This window comes from Exserohilum turcica (assembly GCF_000359705.1).
Source record: "Exserohilum turcica Et28A unplaced genomic scaffold SETTUscaffold_11, whole genome shotgun sequence".
NCBI classification, from domain to species: domain Eukaryota; kingdom Fungi; phylum Ascomycota; class Dothideomycetes; order Pleosporales; family Pleosporaceae; genus Exserohilum; species Exserohilum turcicum.
In genome coordinates this window covers 1,555,100-1,566,135 of record NW_007359926.1, presented here as the reverse complement: position 1 = coordinate 1,566,135, position 11,036 = coordinate 1,555,100, and the positions used below count along the sequence as shown (strand labels likewise).

Sequence of the window (11,036 nt, the reverse complement as noted above, 5' to 3'; positions counted from 1 at the left end):
GAGCATCGACGGCGTTCATCCTCACCACCACCACTCTCCCAACAAAACCTACACAAAATCAAGGAACCAGGCCAGATACACCACCATAGAAAGGCATGGTCAAATGGCCCCCCCCCATTCTTGCAAATCATGGACGCACGAAAAAAAAATTTCCTTGTTCATCCCCTCCAAGTGCTGGAGTGTGGCATCGGTCGCTTTTGTTTTGTCAAATACCCAAGTGTGTGTTTTCTTTTTTATTTCTTAACCAAAGTATGTACGGCATCTCGCCTGTCCGTAGCTTCATTTCGTAAGCGCTCCACTGCATCAGGTGTTGAGCTGGACAGATGACGGGTCTCTTTTTCCCCCATACACGTTCCAATTTTGTAGCTAGCAAATCAAAACGTGCAAGCTCCATCCATCCATCCATCCATCCATCCATGATGCATCCACCCATCCATCTATCCAAAGCGTGATGAAACCTGCTTGAAATGTACACGCATCATCCCAGTTGCTAAACCAACATGTGTTTGCCACTTGCTCCTTCACAGCCAATGTCAACTGGCTTGGATTGCACATGGACGTACGCTTTCGTCTCCCTGCGCCTTGCACCAACACCACGTGAGATGCCGCGCTACCCGTTGACGGGTCCCCTTTCCCCCCCCCCTCCCCACCTTGTACTATCCACGCCCGCCCATCAGCAAGGGCTCTCTCTCTCTCTCTCTCTCTCCCCTCCCTCCATAGCAACAAGAACTGGAACCAAGGAGTGAGAAGTCTCCACTTTTGCACACCTTGGTTGGTATTATCGCGTTCCAAACCTGTATCGACTCGGGTCGACTTTGGCCCTGCTTGAAACAAAGTGTCCCCAGTGCAGGTGCCCTCTCCTTCCCCCCTTGGCAGAGAAGACGGAAATTGGGGGGGGGGGATAGAGACACGTGCATAATACATCCACATCCACATCCATCATCATCACACCCTCGCGCCCACACACACACACACAGAGGGAGAGGGAAAGGCAGACCCAACTGACTAGACTAGACCAGACTAGCAGACTAGTTTCCCTAGCTACCGCTTGATCTGCCCTTCTCTACCACTACTAATCCCGCGCCTCGTCTCGTTGTCCTTTCTGCTCACCCCCCCCCTCTCTCTCTCTCTCTCGCGCGCGCGCGCACTGACTTGGGACTTGCACACGACTGGATCAACGCTAAGCTAAGCTACATTCATAAAACCACGCTTAGAGTAGACTTAGTCGGCCATGCGGCGCTCGCGGCTTCGCGCTGCCCCACACTCATCGCAAACTCGCTTTTTGCCTATCCACACCCATACTTGGCCTTTTTTTTAAGTGTGCATGTAGGTAGGTGTGTAGGTGTACATATGCATGCATGCGTGCATGCACGTGGAAAGGGGGGAGGGGGGCTAATGGAGATGCATTTCGCGCGTGTTTTAGCAGCCATGTATATCTTTCTACGTAGGTGTATTATCATTCTTCTTGAATCACCTCTACTGTTTGTTTCGTGCGAAGATATGGCCTCCGAAAAGGATAAAAACATGCACCAGGATTTTCACCAAAAGGGCCGCCGACGGCGCCATTCTGACTTGTCGGGGTTTTTTTTGTCGTCTGATGCCATAGTACACGGCCTTTTGTTATCGCTGGCTTTGCGAGTGTGAGAGCGATCTTCATGCTAGTGTGAGATGAGAGACTGTGTGTGTGTGTGTGGATCCACACACACACATCTCCCAAATACGCCCATGCCCCCATGTCCCATGCCCATGCCCATGCTGAAGCGATCTTCCGGCGCTGCCAAAAAGAAAGGATGAACAAACAAGGGAAAAAGGAAAAAACAGTCAATGAACAAATTAAATCCCGCTATTGCCTCAATCCACGGCAAAAACAAGACGGACGACCCCCCATGTGCGCTGTTACATGGACCGGTGAGGCCAGTGGGGAGGGGGTGAGGGGTTGGTTGGTTGCCAAAAGACTACGTATGTGCATAAACAACGACGTCGTTGTGCATTCTGTCTCTTTTTATTCTCTCTCTCTCTCTCTCTTCTTTCTTTGCCAGCAGCGCGTGCGCTACTTGGGGCTAAGAAGTAGTAATTTCACACAAGAAGTTGTGAGCAGCAAAGCAACCCGCCGTCGTACGATAATGACTAGGGGATTACTATTATCGACCTAAAAACACATGGGACGTTGTATTTACGGCCCCATGCCGCCCGTTTTTCAGCACCGAGCATCAAAGTAAGCACCCTCCTCGCGCGTGCGCACGTGTGCTACTGGTGTCTGACTGGATACGGGGTATGCGTTCGTTTTTTTCCCCTCTCTTCTTAGCTGTTCTATGTTTGCGACTAGTATTGCTGCTAGCAAAGGGTCGTACATATGCATGCTATGTAAGCATTCCGTGTGTGTGTGTGTGTGTGCACATGATGGGGCCAATTCCGAGAGAAGCGAAGAATATACCCAAGATAAGAGAAAGAAGTAAAATAAAGGGGGAGGCGCCTCATCCAGTCAGTTCTCTGGCGAAATTTGAGCCATAACATTGCCCCCGTCCCTGCATCTCCTTGTGGAGGGTAGGAGGTGGTGTGGTGCGGTGTGGTGTGGTGTGTGTGTACCTAGATAGTCCAGGTAGCCCTTATTGGTCGAGGCGCTGATGCTGCTACCATGACTACTACCGCTGGTACAGTAGCGCGCTGGTGTGCTGGCTGGCTCTCCCACCACGCCTCCCTCTTTTCCGTGACGGAACGAGGGTGCCGAAGAATGCCATGGCTGTGGGGGGGGTGCGTGAATGGCTTGTGCGCTAGAGTGCAAATGCAGGGTAGGATAGACTTTGGGACTGAGAGGCGGTTGATAGGCCGGGTATGTCGGGGTCAAAAGACGTTGAAGAGCAATGGGCAACGGGGCGGTGATTTTGCGGTCGTGGTAGAGGCACCGTCTGTTTCCATGGCAGTGATAGTAGTGGTGGTGTGGGCGGGCGGCGGAACAGGACGAGGCTAGGCCAAAAGCGGGGGTCCGCCAGAGCGGAGTGTGAAGGGATGCGTTGGTTGCTGTCCGGCCGTCCGCAAGACACGCCGAGCCCTCGGTCTCCCACTCCCTCTGGCCAAACGGCTGGGCGGAAGATCAGGGCCACCAAGATGTTATCGCGGCTCTCCCGGCCTGAGCCTGCCCTCATTCGCCAGCCGTTTGATGCTTTGGACAACAGCAAATGCCGTCTGCCGTGTCCACCGCACATCACCATATGCTATCAGGCAAGACGGGGCTCAGCTAGCTCCGCTTGCATGCGTCAAGGAGCATGGTGCGCTGAGTAGACCGGCGACTGGCGGCGTCGATTCTTCCTTTGCATTTGTGAATTCCTCGGCTCTTCCATGACCCAGCCGGTACGACGTTTAGCCCGCGCTAGCCCTAGCCACTTGCACTTGAGCCACTGGAATCGCAATCTTGGCTTGCCTTGGTCACCGCATTTGCGTGCAGCCATTGAAGGAAGAAATCCAGTCACAGGCCCGAGCCTTGACCCTCTCGCCTAACCACCCGTACCTTGTTTCAAAAGTCATGCCATCTCCACATGCACAGCAACACCTACTGCCTACAGTAACAAGACCGTGTTCTGAGATGGCAAAGTCAGCATGACGAGCCCCAACTACGTCAGAGGGAGTTGGCCATCGATCGCTAGGGTGTGTGGGAGTGGCACTGTGGTCTGTGTGCCGCTAGCCCTGTCTGGGCTAGCCGTTCCGAAAACTGCTGCTGTTTTGGGTGACCAAGGCATGGAAAACAGCGACTTCAACACCCACTACCACGCATAACCTCTCTACCGGACGCCATCCCTGCGATGCGCCCTCACCACGCTTGTCGCCATACGCAGCTCCCTCCAAAACCACCCCGTGATCATACCCGATCATCACCATGCCGCGTGGTCGCCCAAGGTGCGAATACCGTCTCCACTCCCAACGGCCGCCGACACCCATGCCCATGGCAGAGTTGCTTTCGCATCCCCACACTCGCAACCACCTGGCACCCCGCGATTGATGCGCACATCATGATGCGACCTGGAGGGATCAGCCTGCCTTCACCGACATGCTCTGCCCATGCAACCTGCATACACCACTAAGCATTGCCCAAGTGGACGCTGCATCACAACATCTGCAAGACATAGAGGTGTTCCTGCAACAGCTTGCGTATGCAGCATGGCGCCGACGCTGTCTGCTACAAGTCGTCGATTAGTTGCATGGCGGCTCGTCGCCACTGTATGGTTGGCCCGGATCCAACGCCCGCCCGACGCCCATCACCTCTCATAGCCAAGATGCACCATTATTATCCATCTCCCGCCATCAACACAACTAGGCGCGAACCGCGGCTCGTGCTTCACCCATACACATGTACGTACATGCAATATGAATCAGCCTCATTCTCGGAGCTTTGTTTTGTATGGGAATAGCTAGCGATCGCTTTCCCGATATTGCACAAAAAGAGCAACAGGGCAGGGGACACACGTCGCAAATGTACCCCGCGATTGACTGGCGTAAGCACTCGGTAGATGCTTTCACTCTGTTTGCAATGGCCAAGCAACCCCCTAGAAAAACCACTATTCGAAATGAGTACGCAAGCAGGACATGAGCTCGGCCAACATGGTGATTATGGGATAATCTACCAGGGACAAGCCATCATCAAAGTGGAACCAGCCACCTCAGCACCAACGGCCATATTGCTTGGGAGAGAAAAAAAAACAGTCTCAACACCAAGATCGCTGTCCATCAGACCGGGTCCCTTCCCTTCATCTTCGATCGCGCTGGGATACATAGCACCTGACGTCAACCTGCGAGTCGACGCCCTCCCACGTTTCGCTCTCTCTCTCTCTCTCCACATAAAAACACAAATTTCAACACGCCGCCTACCCGCCTCGGGCCTTTGCTAATCGGCCCGTCCAAATAACCCACCACCACCTCCCTTGTCAAGCGAAACTCTGGCTCACAAAAAAAATATCTCACGGTATCGATGCGATTCTACAATACGTCGTTCGTAACAACAAGGTTTTTTTTTGTCCTTTGGGCATCGAGCAATGACATAGTTGGCGGTCGCCCCCTCACCTGCCGATGTTACATGTTGAACATGTGTATACGTATGATGTGATATGATATGGCATTCGTAGATATCATCTCCAAAGTAAATCTTTTGCTCTTTTTGGCCAGACGTGCGACATGGCTGCCCTCTTCAATATCCCTCACCCCTTGCACCGAGAAACGGGCTACCATGCACACCCACAGCCCACACACCCATCCATCCATCAGTCCACCCTGACGGCCTTATTTCAACTCTACCACTCCCCTGGACATGCCCGTGGTTGGTGCGGTATTTTTTTTGTTAAATACCCCAGATGCTGATCAATCGGGTTTGAAGGACAGAATGTGCCCGGGGAGAAACATGTGATTTCCCTCTCCACCCACCCACACACACTTGCACTCACACATGGTGGATGGACAGGGGGGGATGAGGGGGAGGGGGGGGAGGCATTTTTTTTTTCGTTGGATGTTTCAATTGCTGGACTTGGTGCTGGTGTTGAATTGTAGTGGTATGTAGTATGTGGGTAATCCGGTATTCCAGATATTCCAGGCGATGCATGACGGGCTGGCAAAAGGCCAGAGTAAGTGAAATATTCAGTTCAACACACAACACGAACATGACAGTTGCCTACCTACGTACGTAGTACTGCAAGCATCTCTGTAGTCTGTTTCACGAGAAGACACCCAGTTTAAAAAAAAAGAGGAAACACAGACACAGCGTCATGTACATGTTTCAAGAATGCGAAACATTCTCACATAAACTAGCCCAACGGTGTCGAGTATTTTCCAACCCTGCAAGCCTGCCAACTCACCCTGTTTGTCTGTCTATCTATCTGTAAGTCCACGGCAAAGCGGGGACCCCAGGAAAAGGACTGATTAATTTGCAAGCACAAGCGCGGCCAGTGTGACGAGAAGGCCTATGACTAGTAGTATAGAAACAAGGAAACAAGCACAAGCAACAAACGAGCACAACACACCACACAACCCCCCTCCCCCCACGCCAGTTAGTCTCCACCCACAGTAACCCACTAACTCCATGTCACGCATACTAGCTTGACAGAGAGAAAGAGCGGAGACCTTGGACTCAACCAACTTTTTATTGCTTTGGGAAATCCTGTTTCTCAGCTCTGTTATTTATTTCCTTACTTTCTACATACTCAACTGTGTGTATATGTATGTGTGTGTGTGTGTGTGTGTGCTTGGTATTCGCGGATACCGGCAGAGCAGATTGGATGCCAAAGAAAGAAAAAAGAAGGTAGAGGGTAAAGGAGTCATCTTGTGGTGATGATGATGGACACACGGATCGATACTAGTGCGCTGCTACTTAACAAAACTACTGACAAATGTCACCAAGTACTTAGACTAGCGAGGTAACTAAGTAGTTAGTTGGGGGGCCATCACGTGGATTTGGAGGTGGGAAGTAGGTAGGTATGGTGAGTGAGGGCCAAGTAAGTAACGTAGCATCCGGGTCTCTAGTAGGTAGGTGTTTCCTTGCCGCGTGCTGGATTTCTTGCATGCCCGTACTTACACGCTTTCTAAAAATCCGTTTTTACTTACTTACTTACTGTAGTTACTGCTGCTCTCCAAATCACAAAAGAAAAAAAACACACATACTTAGTCTCTCTTCTTCACCCAAAGATCTCGCCCTCGCACGGCATCCGCACACTAGACGCTTTCGCATTCTCAATCCTCAGCACCTTTTCGCGACCCAGCCTCTCCACAGCCCCATACTTGACTGCCACATGCCCGCGTTCCATCTGCACGTCGTTGGCGCCGGCATTGCCCTCGACGCCATCGAGAAGCGGGGCGCCAAACGCGCGGGCCGTCTCTAGCGGATTCAAGCTGGCCCGCCGCCCGAGGTCCCAGTAGCCGTGGTAGAGCGGTAGTATCGCGATGATACTCACGAGGGAAAGCGTGGCGCCGAGAGCAGCGAAGATGGCGTTGGTGTGGTAGATTCCGTGGCGAAGCGTGAGTGAGCGCTGGAAGAGTGGGCCTCGGATTGTGGAGAGGACGGCTACGAGTGTTGCTGGTATAGTCAGCTACTTGGTTACATCTCTCTCTCTCTCTCTTTCTCTCTTTTTATTTGTTCTTTTCTCGGGATAAAGGGATATGTATAAGTACTAACCTGTAGTAACCCCGTTCCCACGAAACCTCAGCATCGCCCGCAGCGCAGCCCCGACAAAAGCCGACTCGTACACATCGTGTATATCCGCAATCTAGACATGCAAATTCAGTTGCTGCATCTTAAACTTGTTTCTTCTTCTTCTTCTTCTTCTTCTTCTTCTTCTTCTTCTTCTTCTTCTTCTTCTTCTTCTTCTCCTTCTCCTCCTCCTTCTCCTCCTCCTTCCCCCCGCACAAGAATAAAGTATCAATGAAAAAAAAGAGAAAGAACATACTTACCGTACACCCCCTCAACACCCCCCTCCAAAACCTCACCACAACCCCTTGTCCCAGCGCGCAAAAAACAAGCATATCCATACACATTTCCAGCACAGAGAGATAAACAGCGGGCTGTACTTCTTCTCCATGCACCCCGCCCACCCTCCACTCCTCCGCCCGCGTCCCATGCGCCGCAACCAGTATCCCCGCACACGCCGCTGTAAGCGTGAACACTGCAATCAGCGCCACGACGCCTTTTGCCGGGAAATTGGGACAGAACCCGGGGTTCCACGGTAAACGGATGTGGCGTGCGGTGCGGAAATACTGTTTTTTGTACTGTGGAAGTGGTTGTGGTTGTGGTTGTGGTTGTGGATTTGTACTGCCTTGTTGTGCATGTTCTTGTTGTAGGAATACTGACTCAGCACTCCGAGTCTCGCACGTCGATGGCAACAATAACAGCGGCTGTGGCTGTAGCTGTGGCTGTAGCTGTAGCTGTACAACATCTTGCATCGTCGTCATCGTCTTCGTCGTAGTACCAGTACCAGTACCAGTATCACCACGGAACAGCGTCGAATTCGCCCACGCAACAGGCTCATGGTAAAAAGCATCTCGAGCATCCCGGCTTCCAAACAGACAGGCGTGGAAACGAGGCGGCGTGGATTCGGATTCCAGCGGCGAGTCCCTGTGTGCTGGATGCGATATCGCTGTTTCTGGGGTTGTTCGGGAACCGTGGAGTCGCGGGTTGTATGCAGTGTAGAGCCACGGTGGTGCCGAGCGCGCAGACATATCCATTGCATTTTCACCTGTACTTTGCGTGCGATGCAGCTCGGTCGAGGAGCGCGGCGCCATGCGGTATTGAGGTTGGTATCGCATGTTGCATTTGGGACAAAATATATAACAGCTAACAGCCAAGTGTAAGTGTCAGTGTAAGTAATGCGGCGGCTTCGTCGTCAACAAGAGTCTTTATCGCGAGTGTCTCGTACGGCACAGCATAGCCACCATCTGGCTGGGCAGGCCATTTACTAAACACGACGCTGGTTGGCTATACAGCGTGGGTTCAGGAGCCCGGGACGCCTGGAATTGGCGGGTTCTTTGAGCAGAGGGTGAAACGCGCTTCGCGTAATTTCGTGTTGGCAGAGTCAGCCTGACGGAGGGGGCCTGAAGAAGAGTAATTAGAGTGGGGAACCAGCTTTGTACGGATTACTTTGTGCGGTGGACCTGTGGGTATTTAAATTACATGCAGGGTTAAGATGGCGTTTGATGAAAGATGAAGTGAGGATTCAAGCTGCATCTCTTGCATGGTGATACACTTAGCTACCAAGTTCACTCCAAGCTACATATAATTGCAACTCGAGAAAAAAAATCATCGACATTCTCACTCAAGCATTCTTATCAAACCCCAGAGAAACAAGCAAACACCAACATCACATCACATAACATCAAAGCAAAGTCAAAGACGGAAATTCAAAAACCAGACTCGTTATTCAATCGCTATTTACAGGGTTCCTCCTAGTGCCTCTCCTATCGGTAACGTCCAGGAAAAAAGCACTTTCTTGACAATTCCATCCATCTAATTACAGAACCAAAAATCAAACTGCTCGTCTAAGGAGGGTATCGTAGGTCAGTTATGTACGTGAAGGAAGCGCGGGCAATCGAAACAAGGTTTCAATGGCCCGACTTACTCCAGCACCCGCTCTTGGTGTACTATTATCCTGTCTTCATTGTCGAGTGATTTGCACAGCAAATCACTAACACACACCCATCCTCAAAATTTTACCATCTATACAGCTCTTGACCGAGTATTTGAGAATGTGTATTGCTTGTCGACATGGAGAACACTGCTTCCATTTACTCGAGGTCAGCCTTGCCGAGGATACCACGGGCCATGTGGCGCTTGCGGAGGTTGTACTCGATAGCCCTCTTCCTGGCGGCGGTGCTCTGGGTGAAAGCTGCGGAGCCACCAAAGGGACCGGCAAGCGCCTTGTTCTGCATGCGGACAACGCAGACGTTGGTGGCGCCACCGGCTGTGCCCTGGCAAGTCATACCAGCAGGCATCTGGACCTTGACGGGGAAGTCGGTGGTGGAAGCAGCAGAGAGACCTCCAATACCGATACCGGGAACGTTCTGGGTGACCTGGGCGTTCTTGAAGGCAGCAGGGTCAGTTCCACCGGAAGTGGGGTCGATCTGGGCAGAGAGAGGACCGGCACCGTCCTGGTTGACTTGGTGGAAGGTCATGGTGATGGTGCCATCGTCGGCAGTGGTAGGGAGACCAGAAGAGGCACCGGCACCGGCAGAGGCAGCAACACCCTGCTCAGTCGTGCCCTTGGCCGTCTTGGTACCAGCTCCGGCTCCGCCAGCAGCTCCGCCGGCGCCACCGAGAATGCCGTCGAGAAGACCACGCTTGGTCGCAGCAGCACCAGCCTTGGCCGCGCCAGCCTTTGCAGCTCCAGCCTTGGTTGCTGCGGTCGCACCGGCACCAGCACCGGCACCACCAGCCGCACCGCCAGCCGCACCAGCAGCGCCAGTGCCCATGAACTTGGCAATGGCCGCTCCAGCGTCGACAGCGCCAGCCTTTGTGCGTCCAAGAGCCGAAGCCTTGCCGCCAGCCTCCTTGGCACGGATGATGGAAGTGTCGACCTCAGAGCCGCAAGCGGGCGAGGCGCAGTCACGAGGAGTGCCATCAGCGACCGAAAGACCGGGCATGGTGACACCGTTGGCACCCTGGATGGAGGTGATGACACCGTGGGCCTGGACGGTGGCGGTAAGAGCAGCAACGAAGGCGAGAGAGTAACGCATCTTGAAGGTTGTTGGTGTGTGGGAAGAGTGGATTATAGACAAAGAGTTGTTGTTGAGAAGATGAAGAATGGAGTGATTGATATGCGTGAGAACGGAAGAAGCGGCCGGCGCAAAATAGTAATTAGAAGTATGGAATAAAAGGAGGAAAGCGAAGAAAGCGAGTCTGGTTGATTGAATTATTGAGTGATGATGATGTCGACTCTGGGAGGGCGGATGCGACGTCTTTTATACACTCGTCCAGCTTGGCGTGCAGCTAATGTGGTGGCTGCCAGAAGCTTAGCTACACCACAAGCATTCGGTGAAGCAGGTTTCCGATCTGACCAAGGGAGTGACATACAGTAGCGCCTCCCTGTCGCGATGCCCAAACACAATGACGGGACGCGGGTGCGGTCGTGATACCCGGAGCATAGTCGCCGGACCAGAGCTGAGACGATGCCGGCCGGACGATGATCATGGTCACACCTCAGTGGCCAAGTGGAGGGAGGTACCCACAGCGGGAGGGACGATCGTCTCCAGAATCTCGGTTCAGGATCTCCTATGTCCGGGCACAAGGACGGGCGGAGCAATGAGGTTGGCCTCGGAAGCGCGAGGTGCATTGATGTTTAGCGTCTGAGAAAGATGGCAGACACGTATCAGCGGCCAAGTTGCGTGCCTAACATTGACAATCGAAACGGCTGTGTTAGAACATCGTTTCGTTCCGCAGCTCATGGCGTGGCCATTTTCTGGTAATCCAGTCTTACGATGCTCGTTCTCCGAACTTGATGGTACACCCCTTAACAGAAGCAAATAAGATAATATTCCGCAATAACCAAGAACCGTTCACGGTCCTACCGCGC

The 11,036-nt window shown here is 52.7% G+C and overlaps 2 protein-coding genes across 2 annotated transcripts; both read right to left on the bottom strand.

Moving 5' to 3' along the window:
* Positions 1 to 6,382: 6,382 nt before the first annotated feature.
* On the bottom strand, positions 6,383 to 8,277 carry SETTUDRAFT_37108 (uncharacterized protein; the record flags this gene model as incomplete). Its single annotated transcript, XM_008023722.1, has 6 exons — positions 6,383 to 6,560; positions 6,587 to 6,601; positions 6,679 to 7,039; positions 7,151 to 7,241; positions 7,276 to 7,368; positions 7,426 to 8,277. The coding sequence occupies 6 exons, from the start codon at positions 8,275 to 8,277 to the stop codon at positions 6,383 to 6,385; spliced, it is 1,590 nt and encodes a 529-aa protein (XP_008021913.1).
* Positions 8,278 to 8,882: 605 nt separating this feature from the next.
* On the bottom strand, positions 8,883 to 10,263 carry SETTUDRAFT_167311 (uncharacterized protein). Its single transcript, XM_008024113.1, has one exon. The coding sequence runs from the start codon at positions 10,198 to 10,200 to the stop codon at positions 9,253 to 9,255; it is 948 nt and encodes a 315-aa protein (XP_008022304.1). The 5' UTR covers positions 10,201 to 10,263; the 3' UTR covers positions 8,883 to 9,252.
* Positions 10,264 to 11,036: the final 773 nt, after the last annotated feature.